Raw genomic sequence first — 22,463 nt, forward strand, 5'->3', positions numbered from 1 at the left:
GTGTCTTTTTATGAGTCTCCTCTTTTCAAAGTCCAGGCACTTTATTTATTTTGGATCAGTTCTGATCAGAGAGATTTTGTCTGAGACATGGACATTATGTCATGTGATGCCCCAACTTTAAATAGACAGTTGTTATAGAAAATTAGATCTCATTTGATCTTTGCTATAAACCTAGAGGCTGATAAAAGCTCTGATTTAAACAGCTTTTTACATCAGGTCAGTTTGAATAAGTGGAAAAATGTCATCATATGTAAAAAAAAATATGTATAGATAATATATAATATATTGATATTAAATAAATATTAAATGCTAGGTCTCTGTGTTTGTTACTATTTTTCTGTCATTTATCCTGTCAAACATCAGAAAATGTATCGACATGCATAAACCTGTTTGTGGGTCACACATCAAACAGTACAACTTTATGTATTCATTTATCAACCTTTATTAAAATTTAGTAAAGTTTATTAAGTGATACAGTAAGTAACTATGATTATTAAACAACATTATGAAGGGAGAACATGAGATATTTTTAACGTAGCCTACTGTATGAGAACAAACAGGCCCAACAGGCAACACGTCCAGCCTCAGTTTCAATATGAACCAACAGTGAAACAGTAAACAGGAAAACTCTGACAGAAGAAGGCTGTATGTGTGTTAGTTACTGGCTCTTAGTTTCTGCGCCACACGGGGATGGAGGTTTGTCTGGGGGCCACTCCATCGCTGCAGGGGATGAAGTAGGAGCTGGTCTTCAGGCACTCGGGAGTGAGCTTCAGACACACAAAGCAGAACTCGATCTGGCAGCGAGGACAGATGATGTTCTTGCAGCCCGTTTTGTCGTGCTCCACCCGCTGACCACAGGTGGGACAGGCCCGGATGGAGGGACACTTGTCCACGCCCTGCACCTGGGGGAGAGCCGTGTCCTTGCAGTTTTTGAGAAGCTCGAGGTCGTGGTTGACGCAGCCGCTGTTGTCGCAGCGGTCGGAGCGCGGCGCTTTGCCTTTCCACGGCTTCAGACACTGCCAGCAGAACTGGAGCGTCTCCTTCTTGTCGGCTGCACAGATTGTGCACTGCACGCAGAGGTTGGTCAGGTCCTCTCGCTCCACGTAGGTTTTACACCCAGGGCACTGTTGGAAAAGAATAACTTGAGAATTAAAGGAACATCCTCACTCACTTTCTGTCAAGAGAAAGATGAGGATTGATAACAGACTCTTATTTGGAAGTAACTTTATGATGTGAAACATCTAGTACACCCACATTGCCTAATATTGAACAATCAAGTTGATAAGTTATTCATGTCTGCAGACCTTTGCTCGAGATCTGTAAATGTACAACTAGAAGCAGCTCAACACATAACCCTTTAAAAATGGATACTTGCCAATTTTATGCTTTGTTTTTTGACACTTATGACTAATGTATGAAAGTCAGACTAGCTGTTTCTCCAATTGTTGTCCTTGTGCTAAGCTAAACTAACAGCTGGAGGCTCCAGACACATCTGTACTGTGCAGACAGATGTGAGTGGTTTACTCAACCTGCATAATCAACAAACTACAGTATGTCTGCTGAAGTAGTCACACAGAAATCAGTCTTTAAGTTTTGGAAACTCACTGTTTTGAATTCACAGTACTCTACGGCAGCCAGGCGGGCGATGCTCTCCTCAAAGTACTGCATCTCCTCAGGCGTCAGCACTGCCAGCCTGCGCACCTCTTGGTAAGACCACTCTTCATCACATTTCTGCAAGGTGCCCTTCTTTAGCGCGGGACACTTGAATTTGTACCGGCCCTGAAATTTAAAGCACAGATCATGTTACATATTGGCAGTCAAAGACATGAGGAATAGGCTTTTCTAGTACAACAGGAAGCTGATCCCCTACATGTCAACTTTATCTTGGTCACCACAGCTGTGGAGCAATAACATCCTGTTATTCAAAAAATGAAATAGAAAATAAAAAGGTTAGATTATGTTTGTATTTAGCTGATGCAATGTTCACTCTCTTTTATGTCCAGTTTTGGTCTCATCCAGCTGCTGCTGTTCCCACAATATTCACCTGCTACACACAAACTGTGTCGGCCAATGTGTGAACCTTATGTAAAGGTAAATACATAAAAGTAAGTAAGTAATGTAATGTAATGAAAAAAAAGATGAATAACATTTTAATTACTAAAATGAATTTATTTGCATTCATTTACATAATTAGTTTATTATTGATGATTAGTAAACATTCAGTATGTGAAGTGAATACCTTCATATTCCGAGAAGGAACTCATGACTGGAAATATATTGAACCAGACAAACCTGTATGTTGTGAGAGTGAGATGGTTTATTATAGCCTGGCCTACCTGATCCAGCAAACTGCGACACCAGCCGGTCAGAGACTCCGGGGTGACGGCGTGACCGCACGACATCTCCGCCCGGAGACACAGGTCTCCTTCCTCCGGTGCTGCGGAGAACGACAGTAAAAGCAGACATTGAACACACCATAAAAAACTGCAAACTGCTGAAAAAAAAACTGAAAATCTCACAGTCAGAGCAAAGAGAGACAGTACTAAACGCATCACCTGAGCAGGATAAAGAAACACGAAATTAAGCGAAACGACACAAAACGACCCTATGAGACGTTTATAAATCATTTTCTTACGCAGCGGGTCCAGGTCATCGGGTCTGTTGACAAACTTCAGAGTCGTGTCTCTGGGGTCGTAGCGTTTCTCCTCCTGACCCTGAGTGGACATTTTCACCGAGCTCCTCAAACTTCTTCTCTGGCTGCAGACAAGAAACAATCAGTAAAGACTAGAGGCTGAGCTGCACTGTGCTACCTTCACTGACTACACCCGGATTTGTTTTTTCAAACTTTCAGTTTCACCATCACTTACGAGAAGTCACGTGGGATTATGTCAATTTAATTCAGTGTATTCACATATTAACATTAAGAAAATACATCATTACTTTAACAATAAGTAAATAACTTTTTATTATTAGGCTATTCTTTTGACTTTGGACTCATTTATGGAGAAAAGAAACTTCTGCTGAATTCCTGTTATGCATTGTTTTGAATTTGAAAATAGCTACAACTTATACAAACAAACAAATAAACATATCTACTTTGACATGATCTTATAAATATTTTGACAGGGTAACAGGTTAGACAAGTGATGACCAAACTTTGCTGCAGGCTGATGCCTTCATGTACAATCATGGAAACTACAGTTTCACCAATTAGTGTCCAATGCTCTGGTCAGACTGAATGAAGGCACCAAATAGGAAACGAAGGACAATAACACCTACACGTGCAAGTCACAAAAACAACATCGCAAGTCATGAAACATTGAATTATTCAGCTAAAAAATAAGAAGCGCGATAGAGAATAACAACAACTTTAAAGTGGAAACTGAAAGCATCAATAACCCCATACGTAAGCGCGCGGCGCTGAGTCTAAACACAACACACGCCCTGAACTGGAAGCAGCGGCAGAGACTCACCGAGGCAGCAGCAGCACCGACACGAGCAGCGACAGCGCGACACACACACGCAGAAACAGCTCAAAAATGGGCAAAACCTACCAAGTCCAGGTTCACGGAGTGAGAGGAGAGAAGATGATCATCGACCTGTGCAACACCGATGAGCAGTTCCAGAGCATGACGGTGCTGCAGCTGAAGGAGAAGATAGCTCAGAGGATGCCAGAGAGCGCAGGTAAACTCAGCAAACAGCTTAATTAACTCACGAAGTCTTGTGCAGTGCTTCAAGAAGTGACAGGATGTTTTTATATTATATGAAGCCCACGAAGGAGTCTTTACATTTTGTTTTTCTTTGAACATGAGCAGAACAGACCAACAAGAGTAATTTCTATACAACAAAATTGACCTTGAAAAAGTTTGTTTTGAATAATTGGATAATCTGCAGGGGAAGGAAATTAGGCCTACTCATACTGTTTAGTACTACTCCTAGGCTAATTAAGCATAGGGTTAACGAAAAAAAAAAAAACTTTCAAAAGTGAAAGTATTGTGTTATGATGAGCCATTTCCCCGAGCCCTGTTAAAAAGTGTGTGTGTCTGTGTGTGTAGGAGAGGAGGCTTTGCGGCTGATCTTCACAGACAAGCAACTGGACGAAAACACCAAGAAGCTGTCTGAATTTGGGATCCAGCACATGTCCGTGCTCCATGTGGTTATAAAGGTTCCTGGGGGACTGACGGCCTGATGGACACCATCTCCTCCTCCTCCACCGCCACCACAGTCACTGCTGCTCCATGATGACCCCTGAAACTGTTTACAAACGTTAAAGCTTTATACTGCTGTATTTTATTGCATTAATCCTTCAATATTTTCACGCTGTCTTGAAAAATGTTTTAAAAATCAGTTGTTGTATTGTTAAAATTGTTATAAATAAATTCATGTTCTCTCTCTAATATCTCATCTCTGGTTAATGTGCAGAAGTTAACGCAATTACACAATAAAGCCTATCAGACACTTTAACAGGGCAGCAAATGAGGTCAAAGCTCAACAAAATGAGGACCAGACACAATCCAGTAGGCTACATAAATCAGATAAAAGCTGAACAACAAACTATATCAACAACAGGATATAGATCTTACTTATTGAAGGCATTTAAAGCAAATCTATTACCTAGGTTACATTGTGTGGGTTTTAATATGGATTGTGTTTAGCCTCCCTGTCCACAAACATGACTTTCCCCCAATTTCTGCACATGCTGCATTCAGGTCCCACATATACGTATCTGTTATCGACCACAACACATCTCATTTCAGTTGTTGAACTGCAACATATGGCTACCTTTAAAGAAACTTGTGATCTATTTTATGGTTTTATTGTTTGTCATGCCAATAATCTCCTTATTTCCGACACGCCCTGAACGCAGCATTCCAGCAAATACAGCTGGCCGCAATAAATGAAACAGAAAGTATTTCTTTTCTGAGTCAACAATTATTTTTGTTTTGCAATGATCTGCAGGGAAGACTTGAAGGTATGTAACTTAACAGCCTAGGGTAGGGTTCTTTTTTTCTTAAGTTTTCTGTTTTTATTGTTTCCGTTTGCAGCAGTGTGGCGATGGGTTTTTTTGTTTCTTGTTTTTGTGTGTGTCAACAATCGATCTTCAAACTGTAAAAGTCCGTGCAGCTGCAGCAGGGAGGAAGTGGGCTGATAAAACCCTCGTAACAGAATCAAGATGGATTCCTGGAACAGGGGTCTACAGTTTTTCTACAGGATTGTCCGCACTCCAGGTAAAATACACCTGTTGTCAGGTCGGTTCAACGATGTTTGAGCAATTGTGTTGTTTATGCATTTGACGCAACTCTTCTCCCAGCAGCTCCTGTAAAGTATTATGGTTTACTTAAGCGAGGAGCAACGTGTTACCTGAACAGTGTGCTGCAGGTGCTGTTCATGACCAAAGACTTCAGAGAGGCAGTGGAAAGGTTGGTCACCAAGTCCAACCTCATGCTATATAATGTCTTTATTATAAATTAGGCAGGCATTGTATCACTCATGCACTTATCATCTGAATTCTGTGTAGGTCCATGAGTGGCGATGCTGACCCTGACTGCATTGACTGTGATCTGAGGGCTTTGTTTGCCAAGTTAAAGGAACAAGCAGCATCCACCTACAACATCAGTCAGAAGCTGGGCATTGACAAAGGTTTGCACGTGGAGCAACCTGCAGTTTTTTTTTTACATAGAGTTTACACACATCAACATCTTGTGATTCAGATCTGCTGGGCACTAGCTGTGTTAATATTATTCAGATAATTAAGACTTATATTACCTATAAATAATAGATTATTGAGCAGAGGAGGTTAATGTGGCATTTTTCTTTTCTTAAATTTTAAAAATGTTAGCATCTTACAGAAAGTTAATAGCTACAGATTATGTTTAAATTGACCAAAAGTGTGGCAATTTTATTATTTAATTATGTTTTATTATTATTATTATGATTATTGAATTTTCTAAACACTGATTTCTGCTCTTGTCAGTGTATGAACAGCGAGATGCTGTTGAGTACTTTGAGAAGATTTTAGCTCTGACCAGTGATGAGGCTTCACAGGTAAAGACGTCATCAGTGTTGAAGGGAATTTGTACATTTCACGTTGTGAAATAACATTGATACAGTGTCTGTACTTTTGTGTTTTCAGACCTTCCACGGAGAGCTGACACACAAGAGAAAATGTTTGACTTGTCACACAGAGAAAAGCACCGACGGGAAATTTTGGCATCTTCCTCTCCAACTCGTCAAGTCCAACAGCGAGACCTATCGTGTGGTAAGAACCTGACAACCTGCAAACTTGACGGCAGAAATGTAGACTAGACTAAATGTGACAGAGGTATCATCAGAGTGAATCACCAATATGCATTAAAGCAGATATCAGTGGAATGTTTTTGTTAATATAAGTCCTAAATAGTCCTATTTTCCGTCAGCAATCACTTACATGAAGTATTTCAGCCTAAACACGAGTCTCTCCGTCACTCTGCTCTGCTGTAACCCGAGGAGAAAATTTTCCTTGTGGGATACAAGTGTTATCCAATGAGGAGAGAGAACGGCATGAAGGGCTGTGTGTGCAGCCAAGGGATGCGCGTGAATGTGGTGACGTAGCACGAGGACCAATTGATGCCTGACAAGGGCGGGGGCTGCTAACTCATGGTGCGTTCAAAGAAACTCGTACTTTGTGTTTTTCCTTCCTGTGAAGTCATACCAGTTCGATCTGGTACGAGTTCACGGGTCGGAAGTTACGAGTGGCCGTTATAGGGAACTTTCACAGACAACAGGATGGTAAAAACACGAGCTACGGGTTACCTGGAACGCTACCAAGTCGTAGTTGTGACTTGAAGCTGTAACTTACGGTTTCAAAAGCCTGCCTTGAACGCAGCATTAGCCGAAACGGCCGTGAAGCTGATATCTGCTTTAAGTCCATGTGACCAGCTGTCTGGATCTAACAGGCAATCTTTTTTTTCTCAGCATCAGTAATGTGGTGCCACATGAGTATATTCTTGGTACATTACTATTTACATTATACAACATTATTCTTCTTATTCAGTACCTCACGGTCAATTTTTATGCAGATGATACAATTATAACTGTCAGATACAAGTGATGGGTGTGTGTTTGTTTAGGTGGATGGCATTGAGGAGTATTTCAAGGAGTTATATTTCAGTGGAGAGAACCAGATGTACTGTGATGAGTGTGATGGCAAATCTGATGCTACAACTGTGAGTAGAGAGAAAACACATGCACAAATCAACACATTTCTGAACAACAGAACTGAGACTTAATGAAATGAATTACAACAACCTGTGTTTCATTCAGAAATATGCACTAAAGGATCCACCAGAGGTTTTGGCGCTGCTGCTGAAGAGGTTTGAGTTCGACCACTATTACATGATGTACATCAAAAACAACTGTGCTGTGGATGTTCCCTTCACCTTGCACATCCCTGAGGTATAAATACTTTATATTTTTTACTATTTTCTATCATATTTAAAGTTCATCTCTAACCCTGATTCCTGTGATTATATCTATGTTGATCAGAGTCACACGTATGAACTGTACGCAGTAGTGGATCACTTTGGTGATCTGAGAAGTGGACATTACACTGCAACAATAAAGTGCCAGGATGACGAGAGATGGTACGACTTCAATGATACCACGGTCATATTGGTAAGAAGATGAACTCCAGTGTTGTTGGCTACAAAGCCACTTTGATGTATAGTTACATGACAGTGAGAAAAACAGACACATCAACTTATGTTTAATTACTTTTCATTCATTCATTAACAGCTTGAGCCTGGGCTATTCCAGATGAGAGACACCGAGGAGTAAGTTTTTGTCCTTTTCACCTTCGCTTTAAACAGTTTAGTTCACGGTTGAGATTCCAGCCTCAGATGAATGACAGATTCATGTTCAAAGAATGTATACGTGTATCCACAACAACCATTTTTCTGTCAAAAACACTTACTTCACCACTCCACTAAGTATCTTTTCACACGTCTCACACCAGATCCCACAGCGCTTATCTTCTGTTTTACAAGAAGAAGAAAAGTAAGTGACAGTATATTTTGATAATTCTTTCTCACATGTAGTGTGAATGATTGCATCATAGTGTTTTGTATTCAACTTGAACTCATTTGAATCCTACTTTCTAGCCAATGCAGCAGATACTTGTGCTCGTGACACCGGTGGTTTCCTGCCTGATGCAAGAGATGGCGAGCAGAGTCAAGATGCTGAAACAGGAGGAGAGAGAGAGGAGGAGAAAACAGAAGGTGGTAAAGACGCTGCAGGGGTTGTTTCTATTGATAGAAATGGAAAAACAGAAATTAGCGACATGATCAGTGTTGGGTCTAGAGAACAGCAGCTGTCTCCTGAACACATCTGTCCTTTAGTAGAGCATCAGGACGATGGAGATGGAGTCGGGCAGAGCAGACTACATGGTTATCAGAGGAGGAATGAGGAAAGTGGTGAATTGAACAATCAAGATGCTCACTTTAAAAAACTAGAGCAGTCCATATGTAACTACTCCCCTGAAGGGTTTCAGAGCAGTGGAAGTCACAAACACAACATGCCAGTAGATGATGGTGGGTGTAAAAAGGGAAGTGACATGATATATGAAGGTCATGGACAACAGAGAGAGGAGATGAGGGATGTGAAGGGAGATAATACGCAGAGTAAAGCAGATGATGATGATCCTGCACAAAGAAATACAACATTTACACAAAACCTCAGCGTCAGTGAGGGTTTATGGTATTACAATTGTCCGAAAGTCAGTGTCTCATATACAGAACAAGCCAAAGAGCAGGAAAATAAAGTGGATGAACAAATTCAAAACAGAGAGGACTCAGAAAAAAGAAACAAACTGACTGAGCGTGTAGAAAAGATGAAACTGGGGAATCCTCAGTCACAAGAATCAGCTGAATTGAAGGAAGTTGTAGTGGAGGATAAAGGCAAGAGAGGAATATGTTGTAAGATATATGAGGAAGAATTTAAAGAAACACGTAATGGTCGTCGAAGATGCAATAAGACAAAAACCATAGCAATTGTAACTGTGGAAACATCAAAAGTGAGCATCAGGAGTCAGGCAGGTGATGGAGGGAGCACTGACTGTTCACAGCTGAATGTTTCACCTCAACCAGAGCAGCAGACTCACAGAGACACAACAGTCTCTGTCAATGCAAAAGGGGAGAATTCATTCACAATTCATTCATGTACCAAAGAAGCACAAGAAGTGTCTTATGCACAAATGCAAGTTGCTGGAACAAAAAATGCAATGAAAAATAGACGTGCACATGAGAGGAGAAGAAAATGCCGTTATATGCCATATTGCAAAGACAGAAAAAGATTAAATAAACAGAATAAGGAAACAGTTTTTTTTATTAAAGCCAGAAAAAACAAACTAGACTTAAAAGTCTGATAAAGACTGCATATCAGCATGGTGTCCACACTGTGATACATGATAAGATGACAATGACTGTAACCTGTGATATGGTTTGAGGCAAAAAAAAAAAAAAAAAAAAAATGCTAGAAGCTCAAATGTAAACATTTGTAGAGATATTTCATTTTATGTAAAAAAAAAAAAAAAATGTGTGTGTTGTCTCAATTTGTTGGTCCTGTAACTCTTATTAAAGGCCCATAAGTCTCTGTGTTGTTTACAAGTTCATCCCTACATGTGTAAACCTTTACTGTCTAATGTCTAACACTATAGATGTTTTATTTTTATTATGAATGGAACCAAATTGTTTTGCTGTAATTTACCTTTGTCTCACAGAGCCTGATGGTGATTTAAATACACAAAATATGGATAAGATAAACTGATATCAGTGAAGTCTTACTTGCTTTTTCTGTGTAAGGTCATAGGTCATGATGGCAAAACAAAACTGTTTATGATGTTTTTGCCGTCTTTGAAACTAAACGGAACTTTATCTATATCTATCTATCTATCTATCTATCTATCTATCTATCTATCTATCTATCTATCTATCTATCTATCATTGCTTTCTGGAAGTAAAGCCTTATATTTGCGCAATGACAGTCACTTCTCAAGTAGCCTATATTTTGGGGCCTTTTTTTTGCCTAATAATTGATTGGATTGTTGAGAGAGACAGGAAATGGGGAAGCAGAGAGAGGGGGGACGACATGCAGCAAAAGGCCGCCAGATTCGGGATTTGAACCGGGACAGCAGCCTCTGCACATGAGGCGCCCGCTCAACCCACCGTAGACTACCACACGGCACCCTATGATACTCACTTTTCCTATTAATCATATGACCCTGAACGCAGCATACCAGCCCATGCAGCAGGAGAGTGAAATAGAAAGTATTCAGAGAGTTTTATTATTGTAAAAGGTGGCTCGATACGCTTCGCGTGACTCGACAATGATCTGACAGGCAAAAGTTGTTTGTCTCTGATCTGCGGGAACGTCTTGATGATGTGAATCTAAACGGGTGAGGTGGGGTCGCGTTTTTCTTCTGCTTCTAATTTGTTTCCTTTTGGTTTCGTTTGTTCTCTTTAATCTGTCGTCAAACTGCAAATCTCCGTGGATCAGTAATGCCTCAAAAAAAGAAAGAAATTAAGAAGGACTCGCAAAGCAGTCGGCCGTATTTCAGCAAGACAGACGCCCCTCCAGGTAAGACACACCTGCTGTCAGGCCACTTTACCTGTGTTCAAACGTTTCTAATGTTTTCATGCATTTATATAAACCTCCTCTCTGCAGCTCCTGTGAACTATCATGGCTTGATGAACCAAGGAGCAACGTGTTACCTGAACAGTGTGCTGCAGGTGCTGTTCATGACCAGAGACTTCAGAGAGGCTGTGGAGAGGTTTGTGACAAAGTACAACCTCATTCCACTAGTATAATATTCATTATCATCTCTCATGGACCCATCTGTCTTAATTCTGTTAAGGCCGATGAGTGGAGACCCTGATCCTGAGCATATTGACTGTCAACTGAAAGACCTGTTTGATGACTTGAAGGAACGACAAACCTACACCTATAAGATCACCAGGAAGCTGGGCATTGACAAAGGTACAGAGGTTTGCACATAGAACACTGAAGTTTGTTTGATTGGTTTTTTAAGATTGCTGTTTACTTTTTAGGAGGCTTCATGTTGAAGAACCAAACTAACTCTCAAAAGAAAAAGAGATTCATCTCTTTTTGTGAAAATAATGCAGATCATTATCTTACAGTAACTTATTGTGATTTAATCTATGTTTTGGACACTTAACCTGTTCATATGAAGTAGACAAAAAGGTGAAGCTTTTAATAATTCACAGATTGTGTTCATTATTAAAAGGTGTGTGAAGGTGATGTGAAGAAGAAAATTTTTTCTTCCTCACATGTTTTTTTTGTTTGTTTGTCATGATAGATAAATTGACCAAAAGTTGATGTTTATGTTCTTCAACTGATTTCTGCTCTTTGCAGTGAATGAACAGCGAGATGCTGTTGAGTACTTTGAGAAGATTTTAGCTCTGACCAGTGAAGAGGCTTCACAGGTAAAGACGTCATCATCAGTGTTAAAGGGAATGTGTATGTTACATGTAAAATAATATATTATACAGTGTCTGCATGTTTGTGTTTTCAGATCTTCCACGGAGAGCTGACACACAAGAGAAAATGTTCTACATGTGAGACAGAGATAAGCTCAGATGGGAAATTTTGGCATCTTCCTCTTGAACTGGTGAAGTCCAACAACGAGACCTATCATGTGGTAAGAACCTGCTTACCACATTGGTCTATTCCTGATACATTAGTATTTATATTATACTACATACATAACACTACTCTCCTCACTCAGTACCTCAATGTTTTATGCAGATCATGATGCAATTATAACTGTCAGATACAAGTGATGGGTTTGTCTTGTTCAGGTGGATGGCATCAAGGAGTATTTCAGAGAGTTATCTTTCAGTGGAGAAAACCAGATGTACTGTGATGAGTGTGATGACAAATCTGATGCTACAACTGTGAGTAGAGAGAAAACACATGCACTCAGATTTCTTGTGGACAATATTGACTCTTCATGAAGTGAATCATAACATGTGTTTCATTCAGAAATGTGAACTAAAGGATCCTCCAGAGGTTTTGACGCTGCTGCTGAAGAGGTTTGAGTTTGACTACAGTTACATGAGCTACATCAAAAACAACTGTGTTGTGGATGTTCCCTTCGCCCTACAGATCCCTGAGGTATAAATACTTCATATTTTTACTATTTTCTATCATATTTAAAGTTCATCTCTGATTCCTGTTGTTGTTTCTTTGATCAGAGTCATATGTATGAGCTGTACGCAGTAGTGGACCACTGGGGTGATCTGAGAAGTGGACATTACACTGCAACAGTAAAGTCTCAGGATGATGAGAGATGGTACGACTTCAATGATACCACAGTCACATTGGTAAGAACTTAAACTTGTGTGTATGTGTGTGTTGTATTAGTTTGCACTTTATCTGATGATTTATTTCTAATGTGATTGTGATTGTTTGGTTATTATTTTTATAAACAGTCTAATCACGAGCCGTTCCAGGCAGATAACCCTAACAAGTAAGTGTCCATCTTTTCTCATCGTACATTCTGCTAAATAAATGCAAAGCCTGCAAAGCTAGTTCAGGCATACAACTAAAGCTGCGTCCATCCTGATCAGCTGATCAGTCACATGCTCTCCTCATCCAACAGGGCAGGGTATTTAAACCAGTGGTTCTCAAAGTGGGGTCTGGGGACCCCCAGGGGTCCTTGAGAGGGTTCAAGGCGGTCCCTAACAACTTTTATCAGGAAATATAGCATTTTTTTCCAGAAATTTCTCTAAATCTTTCCAAAAATTCACACCATTGGCCCTAATTTGAACGTACATTGACTAACGTTATTCAGTCTCAGAACAAATATTTATGTATTTCTGGTGTTTGTTTCACAGTTTTGTCCAAAGGGGGCGTCCTTGGCCTTAATTGTGTCAGTTTAGGGGTCGTTGATGTAAAAAGGTTTGAGAACCACTGATTTAACCCCCCCCCCTCCCTTTGAAATATAAATTAATATAAATTTGTTTTCACGTTTCTCCCATTAGATCCTGCAGCGCTTATCTAATTTTTTACAGGATTAAAGGTAAGAGACGTGTATTTCCATATTTCTTACACATGCATTACAGCTTCAGATTTCTCTGTTAATTGTTTCATTGTATGTATCACTTTCTTGCCCCCGCTGCAGATACCTCCACTGAAGACATCAGGGGAGATTCGCTGCCTGCTGCTGGTAACAGTGTTGTTGACCAAAGTCGAGATGTTGAAATTAGTAGAAAGAGAAAGATAACCGTTGAAATGGGTACAGAGCATCATGAGAACATGAGTGATTTGGATGATCAAGGTGTTCGTGCTAAAAAACGTGAGATAGATGAGAGGAAAATAACTGATGATGATGAGGAAGAAGGAGATACAGGAGCTGTTGAACAGGCAGGAAAGAGAGGAGCATTTACAGAAACTCAGCCTGCTGAGAGCAGAGAGGATCAGGACAGTCGACATCCAGGAGAAGACAGAGTTAGACTGAACAAACCACAGGAAGGTCTAGAGGCAGAAGCCACTCACAAGGCATCAGATAATGAACAGAGGGCTGAACAGGAAGTCGTCAGCATGCAGGTTGGAAAGGCAGATCTTCCACAAATTAATGTGAACATGCAGAGAGACGAGGAAAGAAAGGTAACGCAGGAAGATAAAGACAAGAGTGGAAAGAGTGAACGTGAACAGACAGACGAAGAGAGAAAAACCTTGACGAAACATCCCAAGAGGGATGAAAAGGATGAGTTCAATGAAGGAGTCGATATCAAGGATGATAAACAGGAAGTCAGAGAAGAGCATGTCTCTCCATATGTTAGTGTGGACAAAAAGAGAGGTGAGGAGGAGATGGAAATAAATAAAAGAGATGACAAAAGAGGAAAGACTGGGGCTGATAGACCAACATCAGGAAGAGGAGAGTCCATGATGAGATCTGACCACTACCATCAGGAGTTTGAAAACCATGGAGAACACAGTGCATCAAAAGATGGTCAGGGATGTAAACAGAGAAGCAGCAGTAGCAGGTCACACAAAACACATGAATCACAGGAAGAGGAGGGGAGGAGGAGGAAGAGTGATAAGGGTCAAATGGAAAGAAAGGTAGGAAATGATCAGCCTCTACTAAAGAGAAGTAAGTCAGAAAGTGGACGACAACACTCTGATCAGAAAAATGTAGCTGATGTCAGATCGAACAGATCAGAGCAGAACGTCAGTGTTATGAGGAATAAAAGTCTCAGTTTGGAGAAACAAGTCAAAGAGGAGAACAGTACAGGAGATACTACACATCATGTTCAAGTCAAACCAGACACATCTTTTAGGCAAGTGAGATCAGGAGGAAGTGGAAGACTGACAGAGAATCAGGGAGATGACAGTGGTGAGAGGACGAGAGCAGAGGATTTTCAGTCTAAAGCTAGAGCTGAGGATGGCACAGTGGGAGGAGTTGAGGAAAGAGAAAGAACCACTGAGATAAAAACTGTGGAGAAAATGTCAGAGGCCGGTACGAAGAAGCAGGGAAACACTGGAGGGGTTAATGAAAGGAAATCTGGTGCAAGAGCAGAGGGAGCAGTCGCTTTGCCAGAGGGTTTTGACAATATCAGCCTGTCACCTCCAGCACAGGAGCACAGGAGCAGAAAGACAGAACATTCAGAAGACAAGAAAAAAAAGAAGAAATCTATTGGGTGTTCTTTTTTCCGGAAAAAGAAAAGGGATTCAGATGATATTTCACAGACTAAGAAAAAAAGTACCTGGTCTTTTCTTTCTTTTGGGAGAAAAAAGAAAAACGTAGAGAAGGGGAACCAGGATTCAAAGTCAGAATAAGATCACTGTTTTACCATCATGTGTGTAAAGTCCGCAAATGGTTAACACAAGTAGACAAGATCACTTTATAATGTTCTTTGCATTTACAAATAACCTGTATTCAAATACTTTGATTGATCAGCTTTTACAGTTTCTTCATATGGTTTTTAAAGAAATGTTTCATTTTGTTTTTACTAAAATTTGATATTTAATTAATGAATGGATGTCACTGAATGTAACGTGTAATTTCAGATAACAGTCTGAATGAGGAAACTACTTTTTAATGTAAATATTTGCATTAACACTGTATGGGTTTAAATTGTGTAAAAGCATTCATGTATCTCTGTGTTTTTTTGTTTTTTTTTCACCATGTAGGTTATAGGTGTAAACCTTTACTGCCCCTAACTTGTGTAATAAACGTTTTAGATTTTGTGTTTTACTTAAAATCAAACCAAACTGTTGTGTAATTGACCTTTGAACAAACAGATGAACAATATCACCACTTTATGATCAAACTCATTGTGGCTCTTTGGCCTGTTAATGCAGATCTTATCATGTAGACTTTGTAAGAACACCTTGTACCAGGAAACATTTCTTAGGAATAAAAATATCTCTGGCTCTAACGCATATACGCGAACGAGGAGTGAAAACTATTTCTAAAATAACAACAAAGCCTTTGTTGTCTGTTTTGTTTGTTTATCTGTTCAAAGAGAGGACGTCACAGTTTGTCTTAAAGAAACCTCATTGGAGAAGTTTCTTGGCAGCCAGATCCGAAAATCCCTATTTGTACAAAGATATTTAGTTTTACTGTAAGTCATGTGTCCCCGAATGCAGCATCTCAGCCAATGTGGGACGAGAGAGAAAGAAAGTACCCAAATAGGTGACAAGATACTTTCCGTCTGAGTCACCAATAAACACAAAAGATGTTAGTGTGACAACTAAAGGTGTGACTCTTACAGGTGAAGGAAGGCTCCAGTCTTTTATCTATTTTTCTTGGTTTCATTTGCTTTATTCTGAATTTTTTGCAAATCTCAGTGCAGCTGACTGCAGCGAGGAAGTGGACTGATAAAATCCTCAAAACAGAATCAAGATGGATTTCTTGCAAAGCCGTCGACAGTATATCAGTGCTTTATTAACCCGTACAGGTAAGACGCACCTACTGTCCCACTAACGCTGTTAAAACATTTCTGTAGTTGACATATCTTTTCTCATCCATGTAGCTCCTATAAACTATCATGGCTTGATGAACCAAGGAGCAACATCTTACTTGAACAGTGTGCTGCAGGTGCTGTTCATGACCAAAGACTTCAGAAAGGCTGTGAAAAAGTTAGTGACAAAGTCCAACCTTATTCCATATAATGTTGTTATTTTTAATATAATTATTATATTTGTTATTCATTTGTCTTACGGTAACATCATTCATGGACTCATCTGTTTGAATTCTGTTAAGGTCCATGAGTGGCGACCCTGAACGCATTGACCGTCAACTGAAAGACCTGTTTGATGACTTACAGAATTACACAGCCTACACCTATAAGATCACTAAGAAACTGGACATTGACAGAGGTACAGAGGTTTGCACATAAAACAGCGTGCAATTATTTATAGATTCAGTAAAGAATTAATCAACTTTCGTTGGCAAATTTTAATTCTCAAATCTAACACGAAATTAACACAGATTATAACACAGCACAGTGGTCGGGGCCAATTTTGGACAAAATAGGAAGAAAACAAGAACACAGGCATTGCAATGTCCATTCTACTTTTGCTGAGACTTGAAGGCCTCACAAATGGACTCAGGGAGTCACCAGCCAGGCAGCAGTTGTCAAGGCAGATTAAAAAAATTGTCAAAATGTCAAAAATTCAGTTATCAACACAAAAATAATGCATCTTGACAGCATAGAAATGTTGGTAACTTGTTTTTAACAATACGTTGTTTTGCTTCATAATAGAAAATCTGATGTTTAAAAATGCCACTCAGTAAAAATATTTGGAGCACAACGAGGTTGTGCGGGCTGTTTCTTTTTTTCTTTCAAAAATGGCACTCTTACATTGACTGTAGTTGTTTCCATGAGAGCGGAATTCAAAATGTTTTCAAAAGTTCAGTTTTTGAGATAAAATTCTGATATTTGCCAAACTTCATCAACCACGACTCCAAAATACTGTCATTTTTTTTAGGAAGATTGAAAATGTATGTACAGTCTGAAGATGCAGGGTAGCAAATTGGGTGACAATTGAACAAAACTTGTGGGAGAAAAAAGGTTTAACCCTAACCCCAAAAGTCAGTATAGCAATTTATTCTTTATTTGATTTAAATTAAAAAAGAATATGTATTCACTGTTCTGACAAAACACTAATTTCTGCTCTTTTTAGTGTATAAACAACAAGATGCTGTTGAGTACTTTGAGAAGATTTTAGCTCTGACCAGTGATGAGGCTTCACAGGTAAAGACGTCACCAGTGTTGAAGGGAATTTGTACGTTACATGATGTGAAACAACAATTATACAGTGTCTGTATTTTTGTGTTTTCAGATCTTCCACGGAGAGCTGACACACAAGACAAAATGCTTGACTTGTCGCACAGAGAAAAGAACGGATTGGAAATTTTGGCATCTTCCCCTTGAACTGGTGAAGTCCAACAGCGAGACCTATCGTGTGGTAAGAGCCTGAACACCTGCAAACTTTACAACTGCTTTCTTCTTCATAGCACAGGTCAGAGAAATCATTTATATAGATCCACATTAGATCCTACTAAGTTGTTTCTTGTCCTGCTGTGGTGCAGAAACATTACTGCTCTGCCCTCTACTGTTTGTGTTCAAGATGACAAAAATCCAGTTTCACAGGTCTAGAAAAGTCAGGGGAGGAAGCTGTTTCTGACAACTGAACAGAGTGTGTTTGTTTAGGTGGATGGCATTGAGGAGTATTTCAGAGAGTTACATTTCAGTGGAAAAAACCGGATGTACTGTGTTGAGTGTGGAGGCAAATTTGATGCTGCAACTGTGAGTAGAGAGAAAACACAACAAATGTACAAATCAATGTAACAACAGAACTTCGACTTAATGAAGAGAATCATAACATCATTCATTCAGAAATCTGCACTAAAAGATCCTCCAGAGGTTTTGACACTGCTGCTGAAGAGGTTTGAGATGAACTACTATTACAGGATCAAAAACAAAAACAACTGTGTCGTGGATGTCCCCTGCTCCTTACAGATCCCCAAGGTATAAATACGTTATATTTTGCTGTTTGATCATACCACCTCAAATTTTCATCCCTGGCCCTGATTCCTATCATTATTTCTTTGATCAGAGTCACATGTATGAGCTGTACGCAGTAGTGGACCACTGGGGTGATCTGAGAGGTGGACACTACACTGCAACAGTAAAGTCCCAGGATGATGGGAGATGGTATAACTTCAATGATACCACAGTCACATTGGTAAGAACATGAACCCCAGTGTTGTTGGCTCCAAAGCCACTTTGATGTATAGTTATATATGATGTCACTATGTTATTCTTTTCATTAACAGCTTGAAAAGCAGCCGTTCCAGGGAAGAGACACTGAGAGGTAAGTTTTAGCCCTTTTCACCCTTCACTATAGACAGTTTAACACTTTATCAAGTTTTAACCTCAGTCCAGCCTCGGGTAGATGAATAACAGAAGCATGTTCAAAGACTGTATAACTCCTATGCTGTATCTTTAACTGCAAATCTTTATGTCAAAAACACTCCCACTTACTTCACCACTGTGTTCACCAGACTTAAGTATCTTTTCACTTGTCTCCCACCAGATCCTTCAGTGCATATCTTCTCTTCTATAGGAAGAAGAAAAGTAAGTTAAACATGTGTAGTGTGAATTGTTGCATCAATGTATTTTGTATTTTGTTTGATGTAATTTGAATCCTACTTTGTAGCCCACACTGCAGATGCTTGTGCTCATGACAATGGTGGTTTCCAGCTTGGTGACAGAGATGACAACCAGAGGCAATATGCTGAAACAAGAGGAGAGAGAGAGGAGGAGGAGGGGAAAGTAGAAGTTGGTGAAGACACTGCAGGGATGCTTTCTATTGATAGAAATGGGAAAACGGCAATTAAAGACATGATCAGTGTTGAGTCTAGAGCACAGCAGGTGTCACCTAAACACATCTGTCCAGTAGAGCATCAGGACAATGGTGATGGAGTCGGGCAGAGAGGACAGCACAGTGATCAGGGGAGGAATGAGGAAAGCAGGGAGTTGAACAATCAAGATGCTCACACTAATAAACGAGAGCCGACTGGAGCAGATCAACAAACACCAGCAACAACAAAGCTCTGGTCCAAATATGACCTCTTCCTTGAAGGGTTTCAGAGCAGTGGAAGTGCTGCTGATCACAAACACAACATGCCAGAGGGTGATGGTGGGTTTAAACAGGGAGGCAGCAACATGTTGTATAAAGGTTGTGAACAACAGAGAGAGGAGAGTAGGGATGTGAAGGGAGACGATGAGCAGAGTAAAGCAGACGATGATCCTGCACAAAGAAAAGGAGCATTTACAAATCCTCAGTCACAAGAATCAGCTGAATTGAAAGAAGTTGCATTGGAGGGTAAAGATGGGCGGAGAATATATGGGAAGATAATTGAGGAAAAATTTAAAGACACTCCTAATGGTCTTCGAAGATGCAATGAGACAAAAACCATAGCGTTTGTGACTGTGGAAACATCAAAAGTGAGAAGTCAGGCAGGTGATGGAGGGAGTAGTGACTGTTCACAGCTGAATGATTCACCTCGACCAGAGCAACAGACTCACAGAGACAAGAATGCAGAAGAGGAGAATGAGACAGACTTTACAAGTCATTCAAGTACCAGAGAAACAAAAGATGTGTCTGATGCTGGAATGAAACATGCAAAGAAAAAGAGATGTGCTCATGAAAAGAACAGACAGGGAGGCAGTGACATGTTGTCATGTTGTCTACATAAACTACAGAGAGAGGAGGGGGTAGATGTTCAAGAAGATGGTGAGCAGAGTAGCTTTACTGATGATGATCCTGCCCAAAGAAAAGGAAAATTTACACCAAAATCCCTGCTACATTTGTTTAAATCGCTGCAGCTCTTTAACCGGAAAAAGAAAAGTAAGTGACATATATTTTCATAATTTTTGGTCATGTGTTACTGTTTAAAATATTCATAATAATAGTTGTAGTGTTGGGTAATTATTTTATTGTGTTCATTCAGTTAAATGCATTTCTGATTTTAATAAAAGGCAGAAAGACACCTGAGATGGAGACACGTGTGGACAAAACCAAACGCAAACAAGAACAGCCTGCCAGTAAAGACTCCTCAGTGGCTACACCTAATCTTAACAGCAGTTGTAAGACATCAGCATGCAAGACAAGATATATTGATCCTCGAGGGAAGAAGTGCTTGGTGAAGTGCACATTGGATGGCGTAGCAGTGGAAGCCCTGTGGGACACTGGAGCACAATACACCGTCATTAATGACACCTGGAGAACTAAATATCTACCTCATACTGTTCTGAGACCCCTTAAAGACCTGTCTAACACAGGGGAGATTAACCTTGTAAGTGCCACTGGTACACCTGTCAGCATAACTGGATGGTTTAACATAGAACTCAAACTCTACAAAGGGGGGGATGAAACAGAAACTGTTACTGTCCCCACACTTGTGGCCGATGATTCGTGTGCAGCAGTGAGACCCGTCATTGGCTTCAATGTTATTGAGAAGTCTAAAGACGCAAAGCCCTGGGACCCCGAGAGCTAATCTGTAGATCATCATCCTTAAAGTTAGCACTAGCCTCAGGTTTATTCATAAAGAGTCTAATAAAGACAATAAAAGAAGTGACAGACCAGCTAGGCCATTGAAACTAATAATAATTAATTATTCTTTTTTTTATAGGCTATATATTTTTTCGGGGGGGTCACACGCAGGATAGGACCGCTTGGTGCGGGATTCGAACCGGGATCGCCGGTTCAGTGAAGACTATAGCCTCAACACATGGGGCGGGTGATCTACCAACAGAGCTAAACACCGCCCTATAATTAATTAATTAATTAATTACTTCTTACTGTACTTTGCATAGGCTAAATTGTTTATTATAGCTACTGTTTATTATAATGCATTTATACTGATGGGCATGAAGAACTTTTATGCAGTGTATGATATTCATGTTTTTTTTCCCCCCACATGTCTTATAAATTGTAAATTGACATTTTACTGTTTTTTAAATTGTGATACATATTTTCTTTTCTTTTTTTTCACTTAGGTGCAAATTCACTAGCCTATTAGTTAACTGTAGTGCAACAACGTGCCTGTAACAATAAACAATAAAAAGGACATACCATAGAATGAAGACTTTGAAAGACCTATACTTTACTGTGTTTGAAATGAAAATAGGGCTACCTCAGTTCCCATGAGTCTTAGAGAGGCCAAGATTATCTGTACGAAAATCCATGTGGCTTGCTGGTATTTTTTATTTAGTGTTGAGTTGCCTTTTGCCACGCCCCTTATGGGAAACCCCATGATAACTGTCTGTGTGAGATGAGATTCATGACATATTTTTTTTAGTTTGTGTATCTCCCATTAGATTTTCAGTGGTGTTGACACTTAACATAACATATGTTATTTAGCTGGTTTGCTTTGCTATCTTTTGTCATGGCAACATATTGATGTAGACAAGACAGACAATGTAGGCCTACATTAAAACTTAAAACTATTCCTGCTAGTAAACACAGAAATAGGCCTACTTGGCCGATAAAGCAAATTAGCAAGCTATAAAGTCAAGTCAAGTCAAGTCAAGTCAAGTCAAGTCAAGTCACAGTTTATTTATAAAGCACATTTAAAACAACCTCAGTTGACCAAAGTGCTGTAGCTACAATTGCAAAAGCACAACACAGTTCATCACAAACACTACAACAAACAACAAATAATTAAAAACAACACAAGGGATAGTAGTCACTTTAAAACAAATCTAGATTAAAAAGAAAGAATAAAAGAGAGAGAGAGGGAGAGAGCCAAGATTGCTTGCTTAGCTGGGAGTGTTTTTAAGAGTGTTTTAAAATGTTCAACAGACATGGAGAGGTAGGCTGTTCCACAGCTTAGGAGCCGCGACTGAGAAGGCTCTGTCTCCACGAGTGGAGAGTCTGGACCTGGGTACTGCCAGGAGCAGCTGGTTAGAATACCTAAGTGCCCTAGCAGTGGTGTGCAACTGTAAAAGCTCCGATAAATAAGGTGGTGCTAGACCATTCATACATTTAAAAGCAATTGATAAAATTTTAAACTGAATCCTAAAATTAGGCTAATAGGCAGCCAGTGCAAAGATGCAAGGACTGGAGTAATGTGCTCACGTTTTTTCTTTCCAGTCAGCAAGCGGGCAGCTGCGTTTTGAACGACCTGCAAGCGGCGCAGTGCTTTCTGGTCAAGGCCAACAAACAATGAATTGCAATAATCTAAACGTGATGTAATAAAGGTGTGGATAAATCTCTCAAATACATTTCTTGGGAGATAAACCTTTGCTTTTGCCAACACAGCCTTAGTTGGAAGAAGCTTGTCTTGACTATGGAGGATATCTGCTTGTCAAACCTAAAGTCACTCTCTAAAATAACACCAATGTTCCTTGCAAAAGGACCAATAGCACTGTCACATCCATCAAGCAAAT

General features: G+C 39.8%; 4 protein-coding genes across 4 annotated transcripts; 3 read left to right on the forward strand and 1 right to left on the reverse strand.

Annotated features, from left to right (window-relative positions):
• Window positions 1-425: 425 nt before the first annotated feature.
• Window positions 426-2,816, reverse strand: LOC311001275 (E3 ubiquitin-protein ligase RNF19B-like). The gene is made up of 4 exons (XM_083992321.1): window positions 2,636-2,816; window positions 2,337-2,437; window positions 1,606-1,779; window positions 426-1,124 (listed from the first exon to the last, which is right to left on the reverse strand). Exons 1-4 carry the CDS (start codon window positions 2,724-2,726, stop codon window positions 669-671), a joined length of 822 nt encoding a protein of 273 aa, XP_083848447.1. The 5' UTR covers window positions 2,727-2,816; the 3' UTR covers window positions 426-668.
• A 691-nt stretch (window positions 2,817-3,507) lies between these two features.
• On the forward strand, window positions 3,508-4,228 carry LOC311001284 (ubiquitin-ribosomal protein eL40 fusion protein). Its single transcript, XM_083992330.1, has 2 exons — window positions 3,508-3,684; window positions 4,056-4,228. Exons 1-2 carry the CDS (start codon window positions 3,540-3,542, stop codon window positions 4,187-4,189), a joined length of 279 nt encoding a protein of 92 aa, XP_083848456.1. The 5' UTR covers window positions 3,508-3,539; the 3' UTR covers window positions 4,190-4,228.
• A 901-nt stretch (window positions 4,229-5,129) lies between these two features.
• LOC311001921 (ubiquitin carboxyl-terminal hydrolase 48) lies at window positions 5,130-8,459 on the forward strand (the record flags this gene model as incomplete). The annotated part of the gene is made up of 9 exons (XM_083993099.1): window positions 5,130-5,228; window positions 5,312-5,420; window positions 5,519-5,640; window positions 5,975-6,045; window positions 6,134-6,259; window positions 7,110-7,205; window positions 7,303-7,434; window positions 7,525-7,653; window positions 8,379-8,459. Exons 1-9 carry the CDS (start codon window positions 5,174-5,176, stop codon window positions 8,457-8,459), a joined length of 921 nt encoding a protein of 306 aa, XP_083849225.1. The 5' UTR covers window positions 5,130-5,173.
• A 1,986-nt stretch (window positions 8,460-10,445) lies between these two features.
• Window positions 10,446-20,569, forward strand: LOC311001922 (uncharacterized protein; the record flags this gene model as incomplete). The annotated part of the gene is made up of 20 exons (XM_083993100.1): window positions 10,446-10,611; window positions 10,699-10,804; window positions 10,889-11,010; window positions 11,407-11,477; window positions 11,567-11,692; window positions 11,853-11,948; window positions 12,037-12,168; window positions 12,249-12,377; window positions 12,486-12,523; window positions 13,038-13,075; window positions 13,178-13,855; window positions 16,035-16,140; window positions 16,265-16,380; window positions 17,188-17,258; window positions 17,347-17,472; window positions 18,027-18,035; window positions 18,124-18,252; window positions 18,344-18,381; window positions 18,604-18,644; window positions 20,496-20,569. Exons 1-20 carry the CDS (start codon window positions 10,533-10,535, stop codon window positions 20,567-20,569), a joined length of 2,325 nt encoding a protein of 774 aa, XP_083849226.1. The 5' UTR covers window positions 10,446-10,532.
• Window positions 20,570-22,463: the final 1,894 nt, after the last annotated feature.

This window comes from Trachurus trachurus, assembly GCF_905171665.1.
Source record: "Trachurus trachurus genome assembly, chromosome: 18".
Lineage (NCBI taxonomy): Eukaryota > Metazoa > Chordata > Actinopteri > Carangiformes > Carangidae > Trachurus > Trachurus trachurus.

Bases quoted from the DNA above. Each gene is read 5' to 3' on its own strand.
- LOC311001275 (XM_083992321.1), bottom strand. From the start codon at position 2,726: ATGTCCACTCAGGGTCAGGAGGAGAAACGCTACGACCCCAGAGACACG. The intron at 2,438-2,635 runs GTAAGAAAATGA...CGTTCTCCGCAG, and splicing joins CGATGACCTGGACCCGCTGC to CACCGGAGGAAGGAGACCTG. The intron at 1,125-1,605 runs GTGAGTTTCCAA...CTTTTCCAACAG, and splicing joins AGTACTGTGAATTCAAAACA to TGCCCTGGGTGTAAAACCTA.
- LOC311001284 (XM_083992330.1), top strand. From the start codon at position 3,540: ATGGGCAAAACCTACCAAGTCCAGGTTCACGGAGTGAGAGGAGAGAAG. The intron at 3,685-4,055 runs GTAAACTCAGCA...CTGTGTGTGTAG, and splicing joins GAGGATGCCAGAGAGCGCAG to GAGAGGAGGCTTTGCGGCTG.